This window comes from Sorex fumeus, unplaced genomic scaffold (genome assembly GCF_029834395.1).
Source record: "Sorex fumeus unplaced genomic scaffold, SorFum_2.1 ptg000125l, whole genome shotgun sequence".
Lineage (NCBI taxonomy): Eukaryota > Metazoa > Chordata > Mammalia > Eulipotyphla > Soricidae > Sorex > Sorex fumeus.
In genome coordinates this window covers 3,763,042-3,790,190 of record NW_026606182.1, presented here as the reverse complement: position 1 = coordinate 3,790,190, position 27,149 = coordinate 3,763,042, and the positions used below count along the sequence as shown (strand labels likewise).

Sequence of the window (27,149 nt, the reverse complement as noted above, 5' to 3'; positions counted from 1 at the left end):
CAAGAGGTAACGGGGAACCTCGGGGCACTGGGCCTCGGGGCACACCCACCAACTGAAGCTTCACGCTGAGGGCCGTCCTCGCCCACCCCTCGCTGCTCTCCATGCCGTGCTCCCTGCAGGGGGACCACCCCAGGCGCCGTCATCCCTCCTCAACCCCGCTGCCGTGCTCCCGGGACCCTTGGACACCCTCGCTGGGTGCACCCAGTTAGCACCCCGCAGAGCAGAGAGATGGCTCCGGGCTGAGCACGAACTCTGCAGACAAGAGTCCCGGTCCGTTCTGAGCCCCGAGCAGGCCACCCAGGAGCAGAGCCTGGAGGAGCCCCAGAGCCACCGGGAATGGTCCCTAGCATCACGACGAGGCCATGGGTGCAGATGGGGATGCAGGGGGTGGGGTGGGGGCAGCTGAGTCCAGGGCTGCCTCAGTCCCAGTCCTGGCTGCCCTGCTCTGCTGGCCCCCCATGACCCCCTGGCTTCCTTGGAGTGCATTTTCCCTCGAACCCAGGCTGGCTCAGCTCTTGGGGTCTGGAGCAGCCACAACAGCGCCCCACCCACCCACAAACCCCCCAGAAGTGATCAGCTGAGCCAAGTGGGGCTGGGGGGGGGGCGTCGTGCTCCCCACCTGAGGGTGCTCCCTTAGGGTGGGAGCACGGGGAGCAGGGGAGCTCGGCAGAGGGACCCGGCTAAGGGGGACCCCCCGCCACAGGTGCTGAGGGGCGGGGCTGCTATCTGGGTCCAAGAAGGGGAGCGGGTCCCCCCCAACACTGTGGCGGTGTCTGGGGGCCCTGGGCTGCCCCACCCCCTCCCAGGCAGGTCCTTCCCCCACGCTGGCCCTCCGTGCCCCTAGGGCCAAGGCCGGGCACTTCAGATGCCTGAGCAAGGTGCTGCCCAGGTCCCTGCTGCCCCCTCGGCGCCCCCCGAGGTCTGGACTGGCCCTTCAGGAGCCTCCGTGACAGCCCGGGGAGGGGGGGAGGGGAGCAAGCCCAGGGTCCATGCCCAGGATCAGGGCTGGGAGTGAAGCTCCCCAGGGCAGGGCACCTCCAGGGAGCCCAGGGCATGTGGGGGGCAGAGCCACAGGACGCACCCCCCAGCCTCTAACTCTCCCCTTGGTGGGTCCACAAGGGGCCCAGGGAGGGGGGGCAAGGGGAGATGACGGGGCCTGGGGGGGGCAGCCGGGGGTGGGAGGGGCTGGCGAGTGGAGAGTTGGGGGCGAAGGTTGGGTGTGGGTGGTGGATGGGGTCTGGGGGGTGAGACTTGAGGGTTTGGGGCAAGGGGCTTGGAGGGGGCAGGGTTTGCTGGGGGCTGGGGGTCTGGGGCTAGGTGTGGGGTGGGGGGTCCGAGTGGCCCCAGAGGGGACCTTCGTCAAGCTCAGAAGCTAAAATCAAAGGCAGCAGCGGGCCCGGCTCCCATTCTGGCCCCTTCCTTTTATTTCACCAGACCTTTCCTTGGGGGAGGGCAGGAAGGGCAGCAGAGGCACAAAGAAGCCCAGAAGGCAGTTGGGGGGCCGGGGCTGCCCTGGAGACCCCCGTATTAAGGCACAAACACGGGCCTCACCCCGCCCAGGGCCTGCGGGGTGCACTGGCCTGCACAGCAGGGGATGGAGAGTTCCAGGGCTTCATGTAAACAAGGAGGAGCCCCCCCGACCCCCGCTGCCGCCGCTGGCACCCACAATCTCACAGGCGGGGGGGGGCGTGCACGACACCCTCTTTATGACATTCGGGGCTCCCAAGGCCCCGCCGAGGTGACGGGGTTGCTGTGCAAACTTGGCGCCGCTCGGCCTGCGTGCTCGGGGCTGGCCGCTGCCTCACTCAGGAGATCACGCAGTTGCTGTTCTTGGCGGGGCTGGGATTCGCCTTACCTGCAGAGAGAGGGGCCCGCGGGGGAGGTGAGGAGCCCACCTCCCTGGAAAGCGGAGGGGAAGTCGTGGGGGGCTAGCCCCCTGCACCCCCCTCCGGCCTCAGGGGTGGGAAACAGTCAATGGTGAGGGCCCCCTGGGGCCCCCTGCTATACACGGGCTGACCCGAGGTCAGCGCCCGGCACCACATCTGCAACCCCCTGAACCCGCCAAGCACTGCTTGGCGTGATCCCCGAGCACTGCTGCTATTGATAAATGAGTCTCCGGTCAGAGGGTCAGTGGAAGCCGCCCAGAGGCCGGGCAGCAGAGCAGAGCTAACAGCACAGAGATACCTCGGGGAATCCCACCGGGGGGGCAGACAGGAGGACCGGAGGACAGACAGATGGACAGGTCCTCCCCTTCCTGTGCCTCAGGGAGGGTGGGGAATGCCCTGAGAGACCCCCCCCCAACCCCGCCGCTGAGAAAACCGCTTCTGGGGGCCACCCAGGTCCTGCCTACCGCCCCTCCTGGCCCAAGTGGCAGCCGCCTGGGGCTGCCTTGTTGCACCCCACTCTGGGCCTTTGGCTTAAGGGAGCTGCCCTCTGGGGGTGGGAGGGGGCCCTGGCAGAATGATTTGGAACAGACCCTCCCGTCCAGCCACCCACTGGCCTCGCCAGGGACTCCTGGGCCCGGGTTCTAGGGTGAAAGTGACACTCCCCTTCTGGGCATGCACAGCGACTGGCTGGGTGCGGGGCTCCCCCACGGGTGGGCCCTGGGCAGCTCTGGGAGAGGCCTCGGGGTCCCATCCGCTCTGGGTTCAGCATCTGACCCCGAGATACTGCAGGCGTAGGGGGAGGGGCAGACACAGTCCCAAGGGGGCATCAAGGTGAGGGAGGAGACAGCCCCTCAGGCTCCAGGGCTCCAAGGCCCTTTGCTGGGAGACCCCTTTGGCCCTCCCCCTCCCCTAGCACCCACTGCACACTTGTCCATGCCTTTGCCCGGCCTCTCCCCACTCACCGGGACAGTGGGACCAGGGAGTAACACCCAAGCCAGCCACGGGCTGGAGCGATAGCACAGCGGGGAGGGCGTTGGCCTTGCACGCAGCTGACCCAGGTTCGATCCCCGGCATCCCATAGGGTCCCCTGAGCACTGCCAGGAGTGATTCCTGAGTGCACAGCCAGGAGTAACCCCTGTGCATCTCTGGGTGTGACCCCCAAAACAGACAAAACAAACAAACAAAACCCCAGCCGGCCAGAGCAGAGGCAGCGGGAGATGGTGCCAATGCAGGGACAAGCGCTGAGAGGTGCAAACCCGCACGAAGCCCAGGGCAGCAGCAGAGCAGGACACAGCCCCTAGCTCCCCGCAGAACACAGCTTCCCCTTCCCGCACCCCAGGGCCTGCTCCCCACGCCCTGCTTAGAGACGGCGCAGTGGGGGGTAGCAGGGAGGGCACTTCCCTGGGCTCCACCCCCGGCACCCCCTAGGGTCCCCGAGCCCCACCAGGAGTGAGATTCCCGAGCACAGCCAGGTGTGGCCCCAAACCAAGAGACATTTTTGATCAAATAAAGGAGGCAGGGGCTGGAGCAGTAGCACAGCGGGGAGGGCGTTTGCCTTGCACGCGGCCAACCCGAGTTCGATTCCCAGCATCCCATAGGGTCCCCTGAGCACCGCCAGGAGTGATTCCTGAGTGCAGAGCCAGGAAGAACCCCTGTGCATCGCTGGGTGTGACCCAAAAGGCAATAAATAAATAAATAAATAAATAAAGGAGGTAACTCCTGACCCTCACCCTGGAACTGGGGGGCCCTTATCGGAGCCTGGAACCCAGGAGCACTTCCCCACGGCACCCCCAACGGAGGGCAGTGCTCGCGGGACCTCACGAGGAAAGGGGGCGACACTCGAGTCTCGAGCACCTGAGGCAAGGCCCCGCAGCCACAGCACCCCGACCCCACCATGCCCCCGAGGACGCTGTGCACGTGTGTGTGCATGTGAATGCTCACGTGTATGTGTGTGAGCATGTGTGTACATGTGTATGCTCACAGGTGTACATGTATGTGTGCACGTGTGTGCTCATGTGTGTATGGGTATGCATGTGCGCACACATACATGCATGGATGTGCTCCCATGTGCATGGGCACGTGTGCAGGTATATGTGAGCCTCTGCATGTGTGTGCTTACGTGTGTATGTGCTCATGCATATATGTGCGTGTGTGTATGTATGTGTGTGCAGGTGTGCGCTTAAATGTGTGTGTGTGTGTGCGTGTGTGTGTGTGTGTGCGCACATGTGTTTCCCAGAAGCACTCGGAGGTATAAATGACCCTTTTCCCTGGAAGGACGGGGGGGTGTCTCAGATGCCAGGCCGGGGTCCCGAACCTGCAGAGGCCTCCGGAGTGCTGCCCTCCTGACACTGGCACAGGTTGGCTGGCACCTTTGGGCCTCCTCATGACCCTCCAGGCAAGCGGATGTGAGCCCTGGGGCCCTGCGCTGGCCTAGCTCCTTCTCTCACCACAGCTGTTCCCCACCCATCAACCTGCCGGGGACGGGGGCGTTCAGGTCTCCCGGAATCCATTCCCCACACGACCCACCCCCCGCCGGGGACTACAGCCCGCTGCCCCGGAGAGACGGTCAGGACACTTGTCCCGGTGCAGAGCCCCGGGCCTGACAGGCTTTTGGCTGTGTTTAATTTACCTGGGTCTGGGGGCTACAGCGCTGGCAGTGCTCACCTCATGCTTGCAAGGCTCTCTCAGCTGCCTCAGGCACACCATTGCCCTTGTCCCGAGATGGGGTGGGGTGGGGGTGGGGGGTCCCTGCCTCTGGGACGGGGTTCGGAAGGCCGAATTCTGGGACAACCATCCTGCACAGAGGAAGAGCAGCAGGCGCAGGCGCCCGGTCCCGCCAGTAGGGGGCACTGCGAGCCTTCAAAATGCCAGGCCGCCCCCGCCGGCTCCCGGGCAGGAGAAACCGATTGCCCGGGCTCTGCTGGGGGCCACACTTTGGAAGGCAAAATAGTGCATGCCCCTTTGACAAGCGAACACCCCTGGAGCGGCCCCGCTGCTAGCTGTCAGCTTCTGCTGTCTGTCTCTCTCCCGCCGCGTGGGCAGCCCGGGCCAGGCCTGAGCTCGGCCACTCCCCTAGGAGCTGGACGGGAGCTGGACAGATCCGGGCCACCGGGCTTCTCTGAACCGGACCTGCTGATCCCCAGCACCACGGTGTGGGGTGGAGGGCGAGGTGGGGGGTGGGTGGCGAGTCACCGTCCCCCTCCCCCATTGGATCCTAGCTCACCACTTCCACCTGGGGGGCCCTTAGTGGCCAGGAGGCCTGACCCCCTAGAGCGCAGAGTTCCCCCGGGGTCAGGCTGCTGCCTTGCTCCGGGGAGGTGCAGGGGTGGGGGGCACCGGGCCCAACCGTGGCTGGGGCAGTGCCTGCCTGAGTCATCCCCACCAGGCGCCCGGCGGGCCTGCCTGATGCTGAGGGACAGGGGGAAGGGCGCGCTGGGGAGGGACCTGGCTGTGCCCTCGCGTTTCCATGGAAACAGCACCTGGGGTGAGGGGGCCGGCTCCAGCTCCTCGGTGCCCTCCCTCCCTCTCCCCGCCAGGTGTTTGCCATGGTAACCCTTCTCCAAACCAGGGGCGCAGAGCAGGCGGCATTGGGCGCTGGGCGCGGGCAGGGGGCAGGGGGCCTGCCCAGTCTCCGACCACTTCCAGCAGGAGCACCCCAGCACTTCAGCTCAGTGGCTGTCGAGAGGGGCCCAGGGAGTGCTCCCAGGGGGCTTCCTGGAGGAAGGTGCCTGGAGCCCAGAAGCGAAGCCCCCAGGCCGGGGTGGTTGGTTTTGCAGCAGGGCTGAGAATCCCTGCATGCAAGACAAATAATCAGGGCTGCAGGGAGGGGCCCACGCGGGGGTGTAGCAGGCCTGGGAGTGCCCGGAGAGATTCAAACAGACAACAAGCCCTTTGATTTGACCCAGAGCGGTTCTGGGAAAGGGCCCGGGACCACCAGGGCGCCCGGAGCTTAGGGCACAGCAAACAGGTTTATCAGTGCCGCAGGAGCAATGAGCCACTGCAGGGGGGAGTAGGTGGCCCTGAAACAGGGGACTACACTACGCCTCAAACCTCCGACCCTTAGCTTCCCTGTGCCTCAGTTTCTCCATTTACAGACACTTCCCGGAGTCACTTGACTTACTGGGGTGCCTTGTGGATTTGCTTTTTGGGTTATACCCGGCAATGCTCATGGGTCACTCCTGGCTCTGCACTCAGGAATTACTCCTGGCAGGGCTCGGGGGAGCATATGAGATGCTGGGGATCGAACCCGGGTCGGCCATGTGCAAGGCAAACGCCCTCCCGTTGTGCTATCGCTCCAGCCCCTGGGGTGCCTTTTTTTGCAGCAGAAACCAGGATGGCTCCCAGGGGTACCCAGCCAGCACAGAGCTCAGAGGAGTGTGTGTGTGTGTGTGTGTGTGTGTGTGTGTGTGTGTGTGCACAGTCTGTGTATGGAGGGAAGGGGGGCATGGCCACCCCTGGCCAGGCTCAGGGACTGCTCCTGGCTCTGTGCTCAGAGGGCACGTATACGTGGAACCCGACAGTGACCCCTCAAGCCTGGGGGTGTGGGGCTGGTCAAAGGCCCCGGCCATGCTCTGGGTGTCTCACCTGAGACATCGGCGCTGGAGCCCTCAGTGGGCCTCTTCCCCGCGGCTAACTGCTCCGTGGAGATGGAGCCGGCGGTGCCGTTGGCCGTGGCGGGCCTCTTGGACCGGCGGCTGAAGAACCGGCTGCCGAAGCGCCTGCCCCTCTGGGTCAGCGCGGCCTCGCCGTTGGCAGCTGCCTCTCCTTTGCCGTTGGGGGCCAACAGCAACCCCCGAGGCTTGGGCTTCGGGTTCACATGCAGCTGCGAGACCACCCGTCCGTCCTTCGTCCCCACTGTGACAGGCAGCGGATCCACGGGGGGCAGCACCTGCTCCAGCGTCACCAGGTCGTGGAGGAAGTTCTCCAGGCGCTGGGCCGACTCCCCGCCGCCGGCGTTCTCCCCGGGGCCCGGGGGCTCCTCGGCCCCGCGCTGCTGCCGGGCCCAGCGCATCAGCTCCCCGGGGGGCGGCCGGCCGCTGGTCACCAGCGCGTACTTGGGGTTGATGAGCTTGCGGGCCACAGTGGACGAGTAGTTGAGGCCCGGCCGGCCCGCCGCGCCCAGGCCCAGCTGCTGGAACAAGTCCACCTCCTCGGAGATGGCGTAGAGCTCCCGGAACTCCACGTCGAAGGGCTCCACGTTCTGGCCGGTGAGCACCAGGAGGAGGTTCCTGTCCACGTAGGACGAGCTCCAGGTGAACCTGGGGCGGCGGACACGGGTGTTGGGGGGGGTGGCCTGTGGCCTCCTCAGCCAGCAGTCCCTGCGAATCCCCCCAGTCCTCTCCATTCTTTGGGGTCTCAGCCTCAGACGCAGGAAGCAGGCAGCAGGAGTGGGGGGGACGCGACCCAGGGGACAGAGGATCAGGCCCAGCTTCACACCTGGCCACTCAGCCGGCAGGCCGTAGTCCACACTGACCACAAGGCCACAGAAACACAGACCATGGATGAGATGTCCCGCTCCACAGAGTCCAGGCCCACGCACCTGCACACCCGCACATGCACCCATATACGCACGCACACGTGCCCACACACCTGCACATACACACGTGCCCACATATGCGCACACACGTGCCCACACACGCACACACATGTTCCCACACACCTGTACACACACATACATGTGCCCACACATGTACCCACATGTGCCCGCATATGCACACATGTGCCCATATACACATGCACACTGCCCATGCATGCACATACATGTGCTCACACACCTGCACATGCATACACACGTGCCCACACGCCCACACACGTGCTCACACATGCACACACATGACCATACACACAAGCACATGTGCCCACACACCTGTACACGCACATGCATGTGCCCACACATGTACACATATACACATGCACACGTGCCCACACACGCACATACACGTGCTCACACACCTGCACACGCACACACACGTGCCCATATACACACACGCACACATGCCCACACACATGCCTACACACATACACATGCTCACACACCTGCACATGCACATGTGCTCACACACGCATACACACGTGCCCACACCTATACATGCATGCACACACGCACACATGTGCCCGCACATGTATCCACACCTATCCACAGAGGTACCCACACACGCACCCACACCCACATGTGTGCCCCCCCAAGCACGCACACGCAGGAAGAGAAACACCCGCAGCCCCCTCCCTTCTTCCCCAGGCCTCTGTGCTCCTCTCAAGTGCTCACAGCCACCACATCTGCAGACACCCAGACCCCAGCTCCATGCCCGAGTCTCTCTCCCGGGTCAGGATTCCCGCCCCCCTCGGGGGCTGCTCGGCCCCCATTGCTCAGGCACCAGGAGAGTCACTCTGGGTCTGTGTGCTGGGGGCGTCCTGTCCACACCCCCCCCACCTCCCTCCCAGCTCGGCGCCCCTGACCAGCTTCAGGGCCTGGACTCTGCTGCCACGCGTCAGGGAGGACCATGGAGCGGCTCTTGGCAGTCAGAGCAGAGGGCCTTGGCGCTGACCCGGCCGTGCGCGGGGCCTGCTGAGGCAGGACGCTTCAGTCCTGATCACGGACGCGGCTCTCCGGAAACCCCCCCAAGCAGCCCCCACTCACCTGTAAGAGCCCGTGGCCACCTTCTCCCCGTCCACCATCAGGAACCTGGACGACAGGGTGCCCTTGATCTTCCCCATGGGCATGTAGAAGCCCACGCCCGTCACCGAGCGGACGCGGATGTTCTGCAGGGCAGGGAGGGAGGCCTGTCACCTGGGCCAGGCAGATGCCGGGGGGTGGGTTTTTCCTATCTACAGGCATCCCCGTCCACCCCAGGGAGACGGGGCAGCTCAGCAAGTCTCACTGAGGATTAGGCAAGCCCAGGTGGTCCCTGCCATAGCTCCCTGACTGAGCCAGCACCTAGCACCCAGCACCCAGAACTCAGCACCTAGCACCCAACACCTGGTGGAGCGCCCTCCTGAGCCTCACACGATGGAAGGTTTTCTGGTGCACAAGGCAGAGGCTGGAGATCTGTCACTGACCTGAGCCCCCCACCCCAGCCAGGGAGGAGGTGGTCCCCACTGCCGCCCCCCACGCCCGCTTCCCCCCCCTGCCCGCTCAGGTGGCATCGAACCCGGATCCGGAAGTCAGTGAGCTCCAGGCTCTGGCACATCTCCAGGAAACACGGTACACCCGCCTCGTCCAGGATGATGTAGACGGGGACCCGGCGCTTGTAGGCAGCGTCCACGATGTCCTGGAAGATGTCGCCGTCCGTGAAGAGGTCCATGACCACGGCGATCACCTGAAGGGGGAGACAGGGAGGTTGGGGGACGTAGGACCAGGCACTCAGAGACGCATGTGGGGCCTGGGAGGCCGCCCCGTCCCCATGCCCCTCAGCCCCAGAGATGGGCTCAGCCCTCTGGGAACACCGAGAGGTGGACGGTGAACCCCACCCCGGGCAGCCCCCTCTCTGCCCACCCGGACTCTAGAAGCTTCTCCCGAGCGGGGGGGAACCCCAAGAAGGAACTGGACCCCCTGCGGCCAGGCACGGGGGTGCTGGTAAGGTCTTTCCCGACAGTCTCGGCACCCTTGATGTGGGCTGAAGCCATGCGCCACCCCAGGCCTCTGAGTGGGTCCCACAGGCTCCACCCCCACCCACTCCCTCACCTCAGACTGAGGCTGCAGGTGGCCAAGGACCCTCGGTTTCCAAGGTCAGTGCTGCTGGTCACGCTGCCTCGCTCTGACCCCCCATCCCACGCACCACGGACCCCCCGCCCAGGGACAGGGTCGGCAGGAGATGCTACTCCGGGGTCCCTGGGGAGCATTTGCCATGGCGGGTCAGGGGTGGGGCTGGAGGTGAGGGTCACGCCCAGCACTGGGCCTGAGGGGTCCCAAATCCTCCAAACTTGGTCACTCAAGGTGTTGGAGAGGGTTTGAAGGGGTGTGTGGCCAGGCACACGGGTGCCATGCTCCACGTGTGTGTGTCCTGGCATGTGGGCACCATGCTCCACGTGTGTGCGTCCCGCCTACAGGCACTATGTTCCATGTGTGTCCCGGCATGTGGGCGCCGTGCTCCACGCGGGTGCGTCCTGGTACGTGGATGCTGCCACGTTCCACGTGTGGTGAGGCACACTGCAGCCATGCCCCACCGCCCGCCTCCCTCCGTGTGTGGCGGTGAATGGCGAGCTCCACACGGGGATGCAGGTCCCCACCCCTGGCCCCTTTCAGCGTGTGCCTCCCAGCAGGCCTCCCGCACCCACACACGACCAATGAGGGGTGCTTTGGGGCGTCAACCTTTGCTATTCCATCATCCAGACCGGGAACGGTTCTGAGGAGGGCACGTTGGGGGACACATAAGCTGTAGCCCCACCCCCACCCCACCCCCATCTGTGGTTCCGATTGGCCCAATGACATGGGGCTGGACAGGGGCACGAGGTCCCAAGCTCGAGTTCCCTCCTTCATCGTTCTCTGAGCATCCCTGGGGGCGGCCCTGGTGGTCCCTGGGCAATGTCAGGCCTGAGATGGACTGGGAGGAGCCCCCAGACCCTTGAGCCCCATCAAAGGTGCCCCCCCCACCCGCAAGAGAAATATTTCTCAAAACCTGCAAAATAACTCAGAGGTGTGGTCGAATGAGCCCCGTTCCCTGAGAGACGCGTAGGCAGGGGAGAGGCTCAAAGGGGGACACGGGGACAAGGGGACGGAGAAGAATTGGTTCCTTCCAGCCAGTGGCGAACAAGGGACGTTCCTGCAAGGAAACCTGGGGCCGGGCACATGTGGGTGTGGTCCCAGGCACTGCCTGGCCCTGAGGACCCGTGGGTGTGGCCTGGTGGCACCAGGCAGTACCGGGCTGCCGCAGAGCAGAATAGAACCAGTCACAGCCCTGGGCCGGAGCGTGATCGAAAAAGAATGTCAGGGGACCAGAGTGACAGGACAGCAGGGAGGGTGTTTGCTTTGCACGTGGCCGACCCAGGTTCGATCCCTGGCATCCCATAGGGTCCCCCGAGCACCGCCAGGCGTGATCCCTGAGTGCAGAGCCAGGAGGAACCCCTGTGCACCGCCAGGTGCGGGATCTCAAAAGCAAAATGACCAGTCAAATAAGATCGACAAACTGTTGGCAAGACTGACAGAAACCAGGAGCAACGCAGGGAAAACACTGAACGAGGAAAGCAATGGATCCCACGTGAGTCGTGCATGGCAGGAGGGAAGCGGTCGCGGCAACAGGAGCTGGCTGAAGAAAGCTTGGCACCTGAGGAGAACACTCAGCACACACAGGACATCAAGGCCGGCGACATACAGACGAACTTAGAAAAGAAAATGGCTTGGACCCATCATTCAAAGTCAATCAGGGCCAGAGAGATGGTACGGCAGGTACGGCACTGGCTTTGCATGCAGAAGACCCAGGTTCGATCCCCAGCGCCCAATACGCCCCCCCCCCCCCCTCCCCGGTGCTGCCACGGAGTGAGCCCTGAGTAAAGAGCCAGGAGTTAGCCCTGAGCACTGCCAGGCCTGGCCCAAGAGCCAAAAGATGAAAAAAATAAAATAAAAGTCAATCAAACATAATACGGCCCAAATCAAGAGAGGCTTATCTCGGGACTGGAAGGGCCGTTTGGCCTCAGAATATGTATCATTTCAAAGATTAGGTTCACGGGGATAAGGAGGGGGAAAAAATAATATACTACCTAAATAAGCTTTAAAAAACCTCTCTGATAAGCTGACCCTTCCAGCTGGTGATTAAAATTCCCCAACCACCGGGAACAGAAAAGCACTTTGTTAGCTAACAAGACACACAATGGGTTTCCTTTAATCCCGGGCAAGAATGTGCCCGTCACCGGCACCACCGGCTCCCTGAGGAACCAGCGCTGGGACCAGCGCTGGGACCAGGGTAAGATCAGAAAGGAGAAATAGGGGGGAGCAGGGAATTGTCTGAGACAAAACCACCAGCACGTGTAGAAAACCCAGCAAAATACTGAGGGGGGTTGTTTTTATCTGACTATTGCTATAACACAAAAGTGCTAATTTTTTAGCACTAAATACTTAGTAGGATGAAGAGAACTCGGCAAGGTCGCCGGAGAGAAGGAATGATTCCGCTACCCCTGCCGGTGCTGCGGACTGGAGCAGGGTCACCCTGTGTTCTCTCTCTCCTGTCCCAAAATTATTTAAAATATATATATATACATATATATGTATATGTATATATGCATATATATATGTATATATGCATATACATAGCACAGTAGCACTGTCCTCCCGTTGTTCACTGATTTGCTCGAGCGGGCACCAGTAACGTCTCCATAGTGAGACTTGTTGTTACTGTGTTTGGCATATCGAATACGCCACAGGGAGCTTGCCAGGCTCTGCCGTGCAGGGGGAATACTCTCTGTAGCTTGCTGGGCTCTCCGAGAGGGATGGAGAAATCGAACCCGGGTCGGCTGCATACAAGGCAAATGCCCTACCTGCTGTGCTATTGCTCCAGCCCATGTATACATAATATACATAATATATATAAGTATATATAATATACATGTTATATATAATTACCACTTTTTGTGTTATAACAATAGTCAAATAAAAACAACCCAGGAAATAAGATCCATTCGAACTGTACCTCACAAATATAGGGGCTGGAAGACAGCACAGCAGGGAGGGCACTGGCCCAGCACGCGGCCGACCCAAGTTCAATCCCCAGCACCCCTGAGCTTCGCCTGGAGTGATCCCAGAGTGCAGAGCCAGCAGTATGACCTGAGCGTCATGGGGGGTAGTCCCAGGGCAAAACAAAACAAATACATACTATTATTAATTCTACTTAGGAATTAATAATACTCATGCAAAACTTAATGCTATATATAAAACTGAAATATTTTATTTTATTGTAGGCCATACCTGGCAGTGCTCAGGGCCTACCCCCAGGCTCTGTGCTCAGGGATCACTCAGGAGATCACAGATGGTGCCAGGGATCGAACCCAGGTTGGCCACATGCAAGGCAAATGCCCTGTTCACTGTACTCTCTCTCTCTCTCTGGCTCTTCTTGGTAATTATTATTTTTTGTTTAGGAGGAATTATCTGTAGTAGCTAAGTTAATTTTTGGAAAAGCTACAACGGAACATTTACCCTTCTAGACAGTAGCACTGTAGCACTGTCCTCCCATTGTTCATTGATTTTCCTGAGCGGGCACCAGTAACATCTCCACTGTGAGACTTGTTACTGTTTTTGGCATACTGGGAGCTTGCCAGGCTTTGCCATGCAGGTGGGATACTCTCGGTAGCTTGCTAGGCTCTCTGAGAGGGACAGAGGAATCGAACTCAGGTCAGTCTCGTGCAAGGCAAACGCCCTACCCGCTGTGCTATTGCTCCAGCCCGCTATGTTATCACTCTAGACATATTATCACTGTCACCATCCTCCCGTTGTTCATAGATTTGCTTGAGCAGGCCCAGTAACGTCCCCATCGTGAGACTTGTTGTTACTGTCTTTGGCATATCGAATACGTCACGGGTAGCTTGCCAGCCTTTGCCATGTGGGTGAGATTCTCTCAGTAGCTTGCCGGGTTCTCCGAGAGGGGCAGAGGAATCGAACTCGGGTCGGCCATGTTGGCCGCTTGCAAGGCAAACACCCTACCCGCTGTGCTATCTCGCTCCAGCCCAGACAGACTATAGAGTTACAGTAATATGGATTCTGACGCCGAGACGGGCAGGAACTGACAAACAGATCAATGGAACAGAAAGAAGGGCAGAAACAAGCGTGTGCCCACGCAGAGACGGAAAGCTTGGATCCGAGAGGGGCAGAGTCACAATTCAGCGGAGAAAGGCCGCTTGTGAGCTTGAGGTTGTTGGTGAAATTGTTTCCTCCAGAGCAAAGTCCCAGCCAGCCCCTTCCCTCACACCATACAGAAAGGTGAGCTTCAGGCTGTGTGTGATACAGCCAACGAACACATGGGTGTGCGACACAGGAAAATATCTGCATGGCGAAGGGAGGATTTCTGAAAATACAAAGCAGAAATCATAAAGCCAATTAAAAAAAGGGCGCACTTGACAAATTGGGGACTTCCTCGGGAGAAAGATGCCAGAGACAAAGGTAACTTTCATCTGCCGTTATCTGTAACTAAGAGGAATTAATAACAGACGAGCAGTCCCTGCAAACCAGCAAAAAGAAAGAAGAAGGAAAAAAAGACAAAGGACAGGACACTAATTAGAAAAAATGGGAAAGAATATGAATCGGCCAATTCCGAGAGGAGATATCTGAGCGGCTAATAAGAATATAAGGAGACGTGGCTTCATTAGTCACCCGGAGGAAAAAAAAAGAAAGAAAAAAAAGATTGCAATGAAAGCGGAGAGATAAGAGAAGGGACCTCATTACCACCTCAGGGAAGATTAATGGGTGATGGGGGGGCTGGGGAGTCTGAAGCAGGTCCCTGAGGTCTGGGTCCCCTAGGACCGCTGGTCCGCTGGGTGTATCGGGCGCAGGGACAGACGGTCACAGAGGGCCGGGAGCGGGCATCGGGCGTGGGGACGGTGCAGACAGGGGCAATGAGCGAGGCCCAATGCAGCAACAGGGACTGGTTCCAAGGCAAACATCAATATGGGGGACGGGGGGTGGGCTGGAGCCAGACCCCCTTTCTCGAAACAGAAACGCACATTTATGGTAGCGAGTGGCCATGAACTCCCAGCCTTACCCTGGCGGCACACTGCCCATTTGGGACCCCGGTACCACAGCCAAGTGAGTGGGCGAGTCCTGGAACCTAGTGTGGGCATAGACCGGGCACAGATGGGGCGGGGGGGGGGGCGGAGAGACGGCACGGGGCTTGCTCCTGCTCCACCCCTGCCTGGTCACTGGCTGCGCAAGCATCCCTGGGCATCCCCAGGTGCGGCCTGGGGGACTCCGAAGCCCGCTGGGTGATTCCAGGTGCTGTGGGGCCCTGCCCCTGAATGGCTGGTCAGCGGGCTGAGAACTGCCACAGGGGGGCCCCCGATTCCTCAGATTCCACTGCCCGTCACCCCCCACCAAAAAAGAAAAAAAAGAAGGAAAAAAAAGAAAAAAAAGAAAAGGAAGAAAAGGGGCTGGAGCAGTAGCACAGCGGGGAGGGCGTTCGCCTTGCACGCAGCCGACCCGGGTTTGATCCCCAGCATCCCATGTGGTCCCCTGAGTGATTCCCGAGTGCAGAGCCAGGAGTAATCCCTGAGTATCGCTGGGTATGACCCCAAAAAGAAATAAAAAGAAAAGAAAGAAAAGGAAGAAAAGGGAAGGAAGAAATCAAAGCACAGCGGGCACGACAAATACGGCCCAGCAGGAGAGGTCTGCCAGTCTGACGCCCGGCCCCACGGTCAGGCTCCAATGCCCAGGTGAGCCCCTCCCCCCCGCACAACTACCCACAGTGACCAAGTTGGCAAACCCAAAGCACACGCCTTCATGATGGCAAAGGGGAAGGGAAGAAAGTGAAAAAGACAAAAAAAAAAAAAAGGCACAGAATAAACACGCTACTGAGGTAACACAGGGCCTGGCCACAGGTGCCAGGGCAGGAGGAAGAAGAAGCAGCTCCCAGGGTGCCCCCGCCAGCCGGGACCTGGGCAGTGCCGGGCCCAGAGCGAGCCCAGCCGCTGGGCGGAACCAGGTGCAAGCGAGAGCCTGACCCTCCCGGCCCGGCTCCCAGAGGGGCCTGGCCCTGCCTCGTCACTGATCTCGGGCGGGGTCTGAGGCCACGTGCCCCTTGGCCCCTTTCCCGGCTGGTCTCGGGCTGGCCCCACTCTCGCTCTCTGGCTTTGGTTCTCGGATGGAGAGCACCAGGGGGAGGAGTGAGAGTGGGAGGTCGTGCGAGGGGCAGGCCTGCCTTGAGGGAGCAGGGCTCTACCCCCCCGCCACGCCCAGGGGGGCCCCCTGGTTCTCCGAGGCCGATCTGCGGCGCCCCGGTGGGGCCCAGCCATCTGTGTCACTACCAATTAAGACAATGAAATATCTGGAGTAAGGGCAGAGAAAAGAAATCAATTGCCGACTCCTGCAATCTCGTTGTGGAGGAGAAGCGATAATTACCCTCGCCGCTGGTCTCCGAGGGCGCCGCCTGGCACTCGGCTCTGCCGAGGGAGGCCCCCCGCCCGGGGGCCCTGGCGGTCTGGGGGGGCATGCCGCCAGCTCGCCATCCATCAGGGCGCAGAGGACAGGCCTCCGGCAGAGCCCGTGGAGCGGGGACACAGCTTAGGGGGACACAAAAGCCGCCCCTCCCACCCCCGTTGCTGGCACGCAATGGCAAGGGGGGGTGGGGAGGGGGTTAATCTCAGGATTTTGCCAGGCTCGGAGGCGGCGGCATCTCCCGGCGGGGGCCTGGTTAGCTCCTGGCTCCCGCTCTCATTACCTCCCTGCCCAGTGGCGGGCCGGGTGGGGGGAGCGCGGGGGGCCTCAGGGGCCCCCCTTCTCTCTCATTCCACTTTAATTAAACCGCCGGCTTCTCCCGGGCCCCGCCTGGCCCCGAGATCACTGTTCAGCGGCGGCGGGTGGTAGCTACCAGAGGTGAAGCTCCAGGCGCCTCACCCGCAGCCAGGGGGGCCCCCCGTGGGCGTGGGAAGTGGGCAAGCCCCCCAGCCCCGTCCCGGTGTCGGTGTCGAGTGACCAGCTGGTGGATTTGCACTGCAGCCCTCAGTTCCACTTTCCATAAGCCCGAGTTCCCGACCTCTCCCTCCTGCCTCTGGGGCTCACCCAGTGGGTCCCTCCTCCACCCCACCCCCACCCCCAGTGCTCTGCAGTCCTGGGGCAGTGCCCCCCCCGACTTCATGGGGGGGGCATCTGTGTCTACCATGCTCTCGGGCCACGTTACCCCCGACAGTCCTTCTCCAGGACAGTCCTTCTCCACCCAGGCAGGGCCCCTGAGGTGGCTCCCTGGGCTGAACTCCGCAGGCAGGAGAAGTCGCCAGCTCCTGGTGCTGCTCCTCACCCAGGAGTGCTCCCTGGAGTGCTCCCAGAAGTGACCCCTTTGGGGTGCCCGGGGACTACGCCGACAGCCATACCCCAAATGGAGACGACGCAAACCGTGTGGGGAGGAAAAACCACCTCAGCCCCCAAACCCTCAGTCCTGAACCACCAGTGACACCAGAGTCCCTTTGCTCCCACCCAGGCAGGGCCCCCGAGCCGGCTCCCTGGGCTGAACTCTGCAGGCAGGAGAAGAAGTCGCCAGCTCCTGGTGCTGCTCCTGGCCCAGGAGTGTGCCCAGGAGTGCTCCCAGAAGTGCTCCCAGGAGTGCTCCACAGGTTCAGCTCCAGGAAAAGCCAGAGCACCTGGCCACCTTACCGTCCCCTCTGGCAGCATCTCCACCCTTACCGGAGCACACCTGCAGGGCCAGTTCTCCACGCCCTCGGGGTCAGTGCCTGAACCAGGAGGCTTTTTCCTGGAAGACGGGCGGGTGGGCACCGGGGCCAGGCCACGCGATTTCCAGAGCCACCTATGCCCCCACCGTGGGCCGCACACGTGTCCCCTCTCCCTGACCCCTGTCTAGACAAGTTGTGTCTGTTATTCCTGTTATTCCACTGGGTGGACACAACTTTGCCGCTCCCTCCTTTATATTTCTGGGTTTTTTTTTTCCGGTTTTTGGCTTCCCCTGGTGATGCTCAGGTCTCACTCCTAGCTCTGTGCTCAGGGATCACTCCGAGCGGGACTCGGGGGACCGAACCCCGGTTGGTGGTATGCAAGGCAAGTGGCCTGCCCACTGTACTCTCTTTCCGGCCTTTTGTTTGGGTTTGGGGCCACCCCTGGTGGTGCGCAGGGCTGAGTGCTGCCTCTGGAGCTCAGGGATCACTCCTGGAGGGGCCGGGGGGACCTTATGGGACATTGGGCATCGAACCCTGGCCAGCCATGTGCAAGGCCGGCACCTGTCCACTGTGCTATCTCTCTCGCCTCCTGCTGTCTCCTTTTTCATTTCACCAGTGACCAGGTACTGGGGAGGAGAGAAAAAGGGGAAAGAAAGAAAAAAAAAAAAAGCTGGGCTGGAGCGCAGACTCTGCGGAGGGGACCAAGGTTTGACCCCCTGGCAGTTCAGGGCCCTCAGCTCCTCTGCAAGGGACTCCTGAGCACAAAGCTGGCAGCAGCCCCCAAGCACCCTTGGAATCAAAGAAAGGAAGAAGCTGAGGGCCCCCCTCCCCACGGCTGCCCTGGCTGGAGCCGCCCAGAAGGGGGAGCCGCTGGTGCGGGGGTCTCTCGCCTCCCTCCAGGCACCCAACATCTCAAAGGTGTGGCGGTTCGACCCTGCTGGCCTGCTTGGGGGTCGGCACAGGAGCTGGCAGCTTCGGCCCGGCCCCAGGGGAAACTGCCTGCCGGGTATCACAGGGGGCGAAGGCTCTGGAGTCTGGGCGTCCCCCACCCATCCCCATCCGGAGCATGACCCCTCACAGCCCCACACACTCACAGAGGCGGTGATGGCCCGCTGAGGGGGGTTAGGGGGGTGGGTTTCCTCCATCAGGTCCCAGGTCATCCAAACACCATCACGCCCTTTCCCCGGGGACGGGGTCGGGGGCTGCCCTGCTGGCAGAGAGCCCGGTGGGAAGGGCCAGGCCCACTGGATCAGGGCTGTCGGGTGCGTCCTATCGCCCTCTCTGTCCCTGGAGAAGCCCGGAGGCTCCGGCTTCCCACGCCCCCGGCCCCTGGCCCGGACGCTCTGACCCGGGTCCCCCTCGCCGGACTGCCTAGAGGGCGTGCATGTGGTGGTGGCAGGAACACAGCGAGGGCCACACACACAGTGTGGGGTCGAGGCGCTTGTCCTACAGGTGCCCGACTCAGGGTCAGTGCCCCACAACTCACAGGGTCCCCAGGTGCCACCAGCCTGATCCAGAGCTCAGAGTCAGGACTGACTGCTGGGGGTCTACACCTACGCACGGGCTGGCCGGCCATGTACACTGTGTACACCCGCACACAAGCCGTCTATACCCACACCCTCACTGTCCACACCTGCACACGGGCCATCTATACCGGCACATTCACTGCCTACATCTGCACACGGGTCGTCTACACCTGCACACAGGCCATCTACACTCACACACTCACTGTCTACACCCACACAATGACCTTCTATACCCACATACTAACCGTCTATATCCACGCACTGATCGTCTATACCCACACACTGGGGCTGATGCGATAGCACAGCGGGTAGGGCATTTGCCTTGCACGCAGCCGACCCAAATTCGATTCCTCCGTCCCTCTCAGAGAACCCGGCAAGCTCCCCGTGGCGTATTCGATATGCCAAAAACAGTAACAACAAGTCTCACAATGGAGACGTTACTGGTGCCCGCTCGAGCAAATAGATGAACAACGGGAGGACAGTTCAGTGCTACCCACACACTGACCATCTATACCCGCCTGCTGACCATCTGTCCCCACACCGGCCGTCTGTCCCCGCACTGGAGGCTGGGCGGGCAGGGTCAGAGCAGACTCTCTAGGGCGGCCCAGGGCCGGCTGGCGTTTGTTCCAGAGCACGGGGGGGGGGGGGGGGGGGGGGAGACGCTCAGGGGCAAGAGCTCAGGCCGTGGGGAGGCCGGTTCAGTGCTCGGGAACCACGTCTGGCAGGGCTCGCGACCTCAGGGATGTCAGAGGGAACCCAGGCTGGCTGCATGCAATGCAAATGCCCTACCCACCGTGCTATCACGCCAGTCCCGTCACCTCCAATTTTGGCTCTGTGCCCGCCATCTGGGGGACCCCAAAAACAGGGCCTGGCCCTGCTTGGCCTCAAGACCCACCGAGCTGAACCCCAAGTCCCAGAGCATTGGCAATGGGGTAGGTGTGGGGTGTAGACTTTGGAGTGGGGCGGGGGTTCTGTCCTGAGGCCACTTCAGCTAATCCCCAGGACACGAACCCTCCATCTACCCAGGACACAGGCTGCCTGGACGACACTGAGTGGGGTCCTGGGAGTGTCTGACACCCAGCAGAGGCTTCACCTCAACTGCCAGGGCCCCTGCTGCCCCCTGAGGACGGCCGAGGAAGCAGTTGGAACACAGATTCGGCTCGCCGAGTGCCAAGCCAGGACCAGCGGGGTCCTGTCCCCACCCCACCCGGCGGCCCCCCACTGCCTGCAGCCACGTTCCCGGGCTCACTAATGAGACATCATTGAGCAGCAGTTCCCTGAAGTGCCGGCAGCCCCTCGAGACACATTTCCACTTGGGCCTGTAGCCGTGATGCCTGGCCGGCCTCGTCCGGCGGATCACAGCTCCCCGTGGGCCAGACCCGGTGGGGCCATCACTCAGATCAGCCGAACCCCAGGTGGGGTGGATGGCAGGGAGGCGGCCAGCTAGGAGGGGAGGCAGCGCCCGTGGGGGCCGGGCCAGGCAGCACTCAGCCGGGAGCTGGTGTGTCTGCTCCTGGCTAGCGTCTCCCTGCCCCACGGCGCGCGTCTGGGACGACTTCCCCAGCACTAAGTTGGTGTTAATTAGTGAAAATTATCTAATGCAAGCTCATTTTAACATTAGCTTAAAGCTAAACATAATTAGGAAGATAAATCAGCTGCTACCAAAAAAAAAAAAAAGACGCAACCCTCCAATGAAGAGACACAAATGATTTTTAGGATCCTGTGTTGGTTCAGGTTCCTGGCCCGGGGCTCCAGAACCTTCGAGCTATTTTCTCACCCACCAGATCTGGGCAGGACCAGTCAAGTTGCATTTCCCCGGAGGAGCGGGGATGGGCACAGCAGGAGAACCTGGGGGTCTGGGAGCCCAGATGTTCCCTGGGTGTGGGGGAGGAGGGCACCCGGAGGGGAGGGCCCTGGGGGCGGAGGTCTCGGGAAGACCTTCTGCCCCGCACCCCCCACCCCGCACAAGGTGACCGTTCTGGAGTGCTCTCAGGGGGCATTCCACTTATCCATCTCATTTGTTCCGGGGCGGGGTGGGGGGGCGGTGTTGGGTGGGGAGTGAACATGACCCTCGGCGAACGGCCCCATCCTCATCTGCAGCGTGGGGAGCTATTGGGTTCCCGGGTCGGGGAGAAGGAAACTAAGTCGGCATGGGAAGCCTCAGACGCACCCTGGCACCGTGGGTCCGGCAAATACCCCCCTGAGCACCTACACTTTGCTGCTGCCAAGGGGCTCAGGGACTCAGGGCCAGGGGCTGTCTGGGGGTGCCCGGAGAAATAGCAGGGACCAGATGTGCAGCTGGGACGGGGGAAGGACGCATACCCCCCCACACACTGCCCAGGGCACTGGGGGGCCGGCAGGGGGGCAGGTCAGGGCCCTACACGTTGTCCCCGATGCCAACAGCTCACCCAGGGCCTGGGCCAGGAGGTGGGCACCGAGGAGGCTGTTTGTCTTCCCAAGACTCAGGAGGGCCAGGCCCAGCCTCCGGCCCCGGCCAGCTGGGGGGCAAGTGACAGCCCCAGCTTGTCTGTCTATGTCACTGGTCAGCAAGCTTCGCCCGAGACCGGCTGACCACCAACCCAGGGGGACTCTGGATAGCTTCGAGGGGAGAAGAGGCCCTGCAGGGTGGACCCTAGGGGGTCGCTGAGAATGTGCCCACTTCCCTCCGCCCGGGCCCCTCCTAGCAGACCCCCCAGGGCACGTGTCCTTCAAATGCCTCCTCACCCTCCGGCACCAGGAGAGAGAGGGGTGAGTCGCCAGCTCGGACAGATGGGCACGTGGCCCAGCAAAGCCCAATGTCATCCCAAGGCTCTGCTCGCCTCAGGCCAGGGCTGCTGGCCTCAGGGGGTCCCAGAGAGCCACCCTGCCTCCCCCCAGTCCCCCTCTACCCCCCAGCTTGAAACTTTGAATTCTGGCTCCTCCCGGTTTGAGGAGGCAGCTCCGAGGCCAGAGGTCAAGCCCCGGGAGGGGATGGGAGCGGGAGGGGCTGGGCTGTGTCCACGCTCGAGAGGTCGGCATGGCTCTCTGTGGACACTGGTGGCCACATCCATGCTCTGGGGGCCGGCGTGGGGTCCACTATGAAGAAGGCCCAGCCCGCTGGGTTCCACTGAGGGCATGTGGGGGGAGGACCGTGGGGGTGACTTGACACCAGGGCTGCCACCTGCGAGGCTGGGCCACACCCAGGCACAAGCACGTGCATGTCTGTCCGCCTCTGGTGGCTGTCCAGGCCACTCACCGCTGCTCATGGGCCCAGCCAGGCCCCCACCGGAGCCGCTCCCCAGAACCCACCACGACCCCCGGGATCCCCCGATAGTGAACCGGGGTCTCTTCTCACACTCAGCATGTCACAGTGGGGCTGGAAGAGTCCCCTGGGAAGTGCTCTCAGATGGGGGTCCCCCTTGCCCGGACTCCCGTTGCTCAGGGCAGCCACGGGCAGCCGCCATTGGACAGTGGAGGTCTCCGCTCCCCCCCTACCCCCGTCTCCAAGAAGAGACCCAGCGGGCCGCTCCAAAGCCAGGGTGTGCCAGGCCATGCCGGTGACACCCACAGGTGCCCTGGGGGTGCCTTGGGGTCCATATGGCCTCCACATCCAGAGAGGGTTTGTGTCTCAGCCTGGCCCCGGAGGGACAGGGGTGCCCGAGGCCCGGTGGCTGTCCAGGCCACTCACCACTGCTCATGGGCCCAGTCAGGCCCCCACCGGAGCCGCTCCCCAGAGCCCACCACGGCCCCTGGAACCTCCGACAGTGAACCGAGAGGAGGCAGAGGGGCAGGACACTGACAAACATCCAGCGGGGAGGGTGTTTGCCTTGTACGTAGCCCACCCTGGTTCGATCCCCGGCATCCCATAGGGTCCCCCGAGCATCGCCAGGAGTAATTCCTGAGTGCAGAGCCAGGAGAAACCCCTGAGCACCACTGGGTGTGACCCCAAAAGCCAAAACAAAACAAAATAGAGAGCAGGCAGAGATGGGCGAGGGCCCAGGGCCCCCGGTGGAACCGAGGGTGGCGGCTCTGAGCTCCCTGTGTCTGGGCGGGTCTGGCTGGGGAACCTTTCCCCATGGGTGGCCGGGCCAGGAAAGTCCCCAAAGGCACCCTTTCCGCTGTCCCTTAAGCACATGATTCAGAGTCACAGAAGTAAACGGATCCGTCAGAGGGAAACAGCTGGGCGGAACACCGCCCACAGGTAAACACTGCCACCTGGCCAGGACGGACCAGGCCACAGGGCAGTGACCGGGGCCTCGAAGTCTTCCCAGCCAGCAGGACCCACCCCCTTCCCTGCCGCCCCTCTCCAGAGTTCCCACGGGGCTCCTTTCTCCATGCCAGGAGACCCAGAGTTGGAGCCGGCCTCGACCCTGGCTTGTCACTGGGACATGAGTCTCCAGGGGCCCCTTAGGGGTCGGAGGGGACAAGGCGGGACTCACAGCGGGATGAGCCTCTGCTCTTTGGTGCCCTCGGGTCAGACTCTGCTGCAGGCCCCAAACCCAGACAGTCAGAGGAAAGTGTCACCTCTGCACACAGGAAGGACAGGGAAGTAGGGGGTGGTCTGCCTGCGTGGTTAGGGGTGCAGCCTGAGAGCCAAAGTTCGGGACCTGAGTCATCTTTCTTTTTCTGTTTTGTTTTCTTTTCGTTTTGGGGGGACGTCCTCAGCCGCGCCCGAGGCTGAGGGGTCTCTCCTGAGCAGTGCAGCCGTGACCACATGAAAATCTGGGGGCGGAACCGAGGGGGGCCTCTGAACCTGGGTTTTTCTTTTGCTTTTGTTTTTTGGGTCGGGGTTCCTCCTGGCTCTGCACTCAGGAATTACTCCTGGCGGTGCTCAGGGGACCCTATGGGATGCTGGGGTTCGAACCCGGGTCAGCCGTGTGCAAGGCAAACACCTTCCCCGCTGTGCTATCGTTCCGGCCCCGGGACCTGGGTTTCTCTATAACCAACCACACGGCCTCCAGACCCGCGTCCTTCTTTCTCTCTGCATCTGATTCCACAAGGAAACGGAGTGAGCCTTCTTCAAGGGGTCTGTGAGAAGATGCAGGGCAGACAGAAGGGTGAGCACCACGGCCAGGGTGGGTCTGAGGGCCCCCTGCACCCCACGGAACTCCACAGCTCTGTGTGTGAGCCCCCCATCTCAACAGTATCACCGAGGGTTTGGGAAACAGGAAAACAAACACGGCAACAGAACAAACTCCCCTTTGCAACACTCATTCCCTCTGGGAGGGCAAAGATCAGTTAAAATCCTCCCAGGAGTGTGGGGGCGACTAAAATCTCATGGGAAGGGGGGCGTTCCGGTCCGTCCTTCACGCCCTACCGAGGTCACCAGTTGCCCCCCACGAGCGGCTCTCCAGCACGGCCACAGCCCCAGAAGCACAAGGGCTTAATGCAGAACCCAGCAGCTTGGAGCAGAAAAGTGAAAGGACTATGCGTTAATCCAGGCAATCATTTCTGCCCAGAGGGGAAAGGGTGTTGCTCCCTTCCGCCCTCCTCCCTCTGGAAAGAAAGATGGCGGCCACATGGGAGCCTTGTGGACAGCAGGTATGAGCCGGGGGTGTGGGGGCGACTAAAACCTCATGGGAAGGGGGGCGTTCCAGTCCGTCCTTCACGCCCTACCGAGGTCACCAGTCACCCCCCACGAGCGGCTCTCCAGCACAGCCACGGCCCCAGAAGCACAAGGACTTAATGCAGAACCCAGCAGCTTGGAGCAGAAAAGTGAACGGACTATGCGTTGACCCAGGCCATCAAGTCTGCCGGAGGGGAAAGGGTGTTGCCCCATTCGCCCTCTCCTCTCTGGAAAGAAAGATGGCGGCCACATGGGAGCCTTGTGGACAGCAGGTATGAGCCGGGAGTGTGGGGGCGACTAAAACCTCATGGGAAGGGGGGCGTTTCGCTCCGCCCTTCACGCCCTACCGAGGCCACCGGTTGCCCCCCGCGAGCGGCTCTCCAGCACGGCCACGACTCCGGAACACAGAAACCAGTTTCTTAACTATCTGACTTTCAGTAGAAATACTTCCAGGGTCAATAGGTAAAATAGCAGAAATCCAAAACCAACATTTAATTCTTGAACCCAGCTGTAGAAAGCAAATCACTTCACAATGCTTTTTCAGCATGTCTGATTTGGGGGGGGGGGGTAAACTCTAAATAATAGTGGTGAATCTTTTATTGAAACAATGAATCTAATCAAAGCAGATAGAGTGTTAACTAGAATTCATCTGCCTCACAGGGACGGGGAGGGGTGGGGGGTGGGGTTTTATTGGGGTTCTTCATGGTAAAAAATAAGTATTGGTAAAGGGAAATGTGTTTGATATTTGCATTACTGAGACATAAACCTGAAAGCTTTGTAACCTTTCCCACAGTGATTCAATAAATAAATTAAAAAAAAAAATCCTCCCAGGAAGGGGGCAGGTTGGGGGCTGGGCGGGGAAACAGGAGATACCGAGACCCGGAAGGTCCCTCTGATGCTGGAACAGTCCATGCTCGAAACAGCGGCATAACAGACCGCTTTGTCAATCACGGTGTTTTAAATCCCATGAATTAAAAAAGAAAGAGAGAAAGAAAAAAAAAAATCCTCCCAGTAGGCAGCCGGGAAACAGAGCCACCAGCTAATAAGGCGCGTGTGGTCACGCCCATGACAAAGTTCCTGTCATGAGTGCGGGTCACATAATTGGGAAGTGCTGACCCCTCACTGCCCGTCCCGGGTTAGGGGGTGGTTTCTGTTCTTGGGGAGGGTGCGGTTCCCACGCTGTCTCCCAGACGGCGTTCAGACCTGACCCCACTCGAGCTCCGGGGTCCAGCGAGCCCGGACACAGCACCCCGCAGCCAACGGGCTGTCCTCGTGGTGCAGAAGAGCGTGGGAGCCCGGGCTCAGCGGTCGACTTGGCTGTGTGTGGCCTTGGGAAGTGACTTAACTAATCTGAACCCCCAGCTGCGGGGAAGCGACCGTGCCATCCCTGGCCATGTCGCAAAGGCGGTGGAGAACATGAAAGCAAGGGAACGGGTGGGCACAGGGCCAGCAGTGACGAGTCCACCCCGACGCTTGGCCCCTGCCCCCTCCGTGTCATTTATGGCCTTTCTCCTCCTCCATTCAGATTCACCCTTCCTCTTTCGCAGAAGGAAATACATAGACAAAGAGGCTGGGATGCAACCAGGAAGACGGCTTCGCGGGGAAAAGAACCACTTCCTCCTGGCCTCTGGTCTAGCCAGCTGTGGGCGCCACCCCTTCCAGGAAGAAGAACCCCACGAACGGCCCATGCAGGGGAATCTCCCTGCCCCGAGTCCTGTGCGGCCCCCAGGAGCAAACGACCCTGTGGTCACTCTCAGCTCCATAGAGCGGCCGGAGCATCTTGACAAGGGCCAGACTGATGCGGGAGGGAACGGGAGGCCCCATTAACTCTGATTCCAGAGGCGTGACCAGGATGCCCGTGTCGGTCGGTCAGTAGTTTCAGGGACTACTGGACACGGCCACAAGAACCTCTCTGTGCTTCTCTGAAATGCATGTGGAAGGGACGTGTAGCCCTGGTGAACGGGGTGAATCTCTCCCCAGCAGCCGCCTCAGACACGTCCCTCCTTCGTCCCCCAAGACGCACGGCAGGGCGGGCGCCTGGGGGTGCTCAGAACCCTTTGTCCCGGGACCCTGGAGCGGGCTGGCGTGGGGGGGATGAGAGCCAGGGCTGGGCCCCGTCCTCCAGGGTGGGAGGCAGCCCCCCTGGGGGGTGACTGAGGGTCCAGGGAGGACACAGGGGGGACGTTAGGTCTCGTGACTGGTACCCAGGGGCCCCGGGCCATAATGATGTCACCACGCCCTGTCACTTGCCCAGACACAGTCCCTCCATCTCTCGGGGCCTCGTCACCGGCCCGACATCCTGGGGGGGGTCTGATTTTCCCCTGTGGGGGGTCCCCAGTCGGGGGGTCCGGCGGCCGGGGTCAGGGCCGGGCGGGCCTACCTTCTGGGCCTGCTGGATCATCTGCCTGGCCACCTGCTTGAGGTGGGGCGCCTTCTCCTCCTTCGGGGGGTGGGTGAAGAGGGTGACGCGGCTCACGCCCCGGTAGAAGCCCGCGTCGGTCCAGCCCAGGTCCAGCGGGGGCACCTCGGTGTCGGAGCGGTCGGGCCAGTAGGCCAGGGACTCGGCGGGCCGGGCCGGGGCCTGCGCCTGGGCCTTGGCCTGGGCCTGGGCCGGGGCGGGCGGCGGCGCGGCGGCGTCCTCGTAGGGGGTCCAGGCGGCGCGGAGGGCGCGGCGCTCGGGGCCCGAGAGGAAGCCCCGCAGCCGCTCCTGCTGGACCCGCTCGCGGTAGGCCCGCTCGCCGCCGCCCAGCAGCGCCTCCAGCGCCGCCCGCCGCCGCTCGCAGTAGTGGAAGGCGGCCTGCGCCTCGCTCAGCCGCTCGTTCACGTGCGCCTCGTCCAGGCAGCTGAGCTGCGACGCGGCCATGGCGCCCGGCCGGCCGCCCCCCGCCCGCCCGC

The 27,149-nt window shown here is 61.8% G+C and overlaps 1 protein-coding gene across 1 annotated transcript; it reads right to left on the bottom strand.

Moving 5' to 3' along the window:
- Nucleotides 1-1,419: 1,419 nt before the first annotated feature.
- On the bottom strand, nt 1,420-27,149 carry FAM83F (family with sequence similarity 83 member F). Its single transcript, XM_056137543.1, has 5 exons — nt 26,635-27,149; nt 9,035-9,202; nt 8,524-8,645; nt 6,471-7,144; nt 1,420-1,855 (listed from the first exon to the last, which is right to left on the bottom strand). The coding sequence occupies exons 1-5, from the start codon at nt 27,115-27,117 to the stop codon at nt 1,806-1,808; spliced, it is 1,497 nt and encodes a 498-aa protein (XP_055993518.1). The 5' UTR covers nt 27,118-27,149; the 3' UTR covers nt 1,420-1,805.

Excerpts from the sequence above, each read along its gene's own strand:
- FAM83F (XM_056137543.1), bottom strand. The coding sequence starts at position 27,117 with ATGGCCGCGTCGCAGCTCAGCTGCCTGGACGAGGCGCACGTGAACGAG. Across the intron at positions 8,646-9,034 it reads TCACTGACTTCCGGATCCGG|AACATCCGCGTCCGCTCGGT; the intron begins GTTCGATGCCAC and ends CCTGCCCTGCAG. Across the intron at positions 1,856-6,470 it reads CTCCAGCGCCGATGTCTCAG|GTAAGGCGAATCCCAGCCCC; the intron begins GTGAGACACCCA and ends CTCTCTCTGCAG.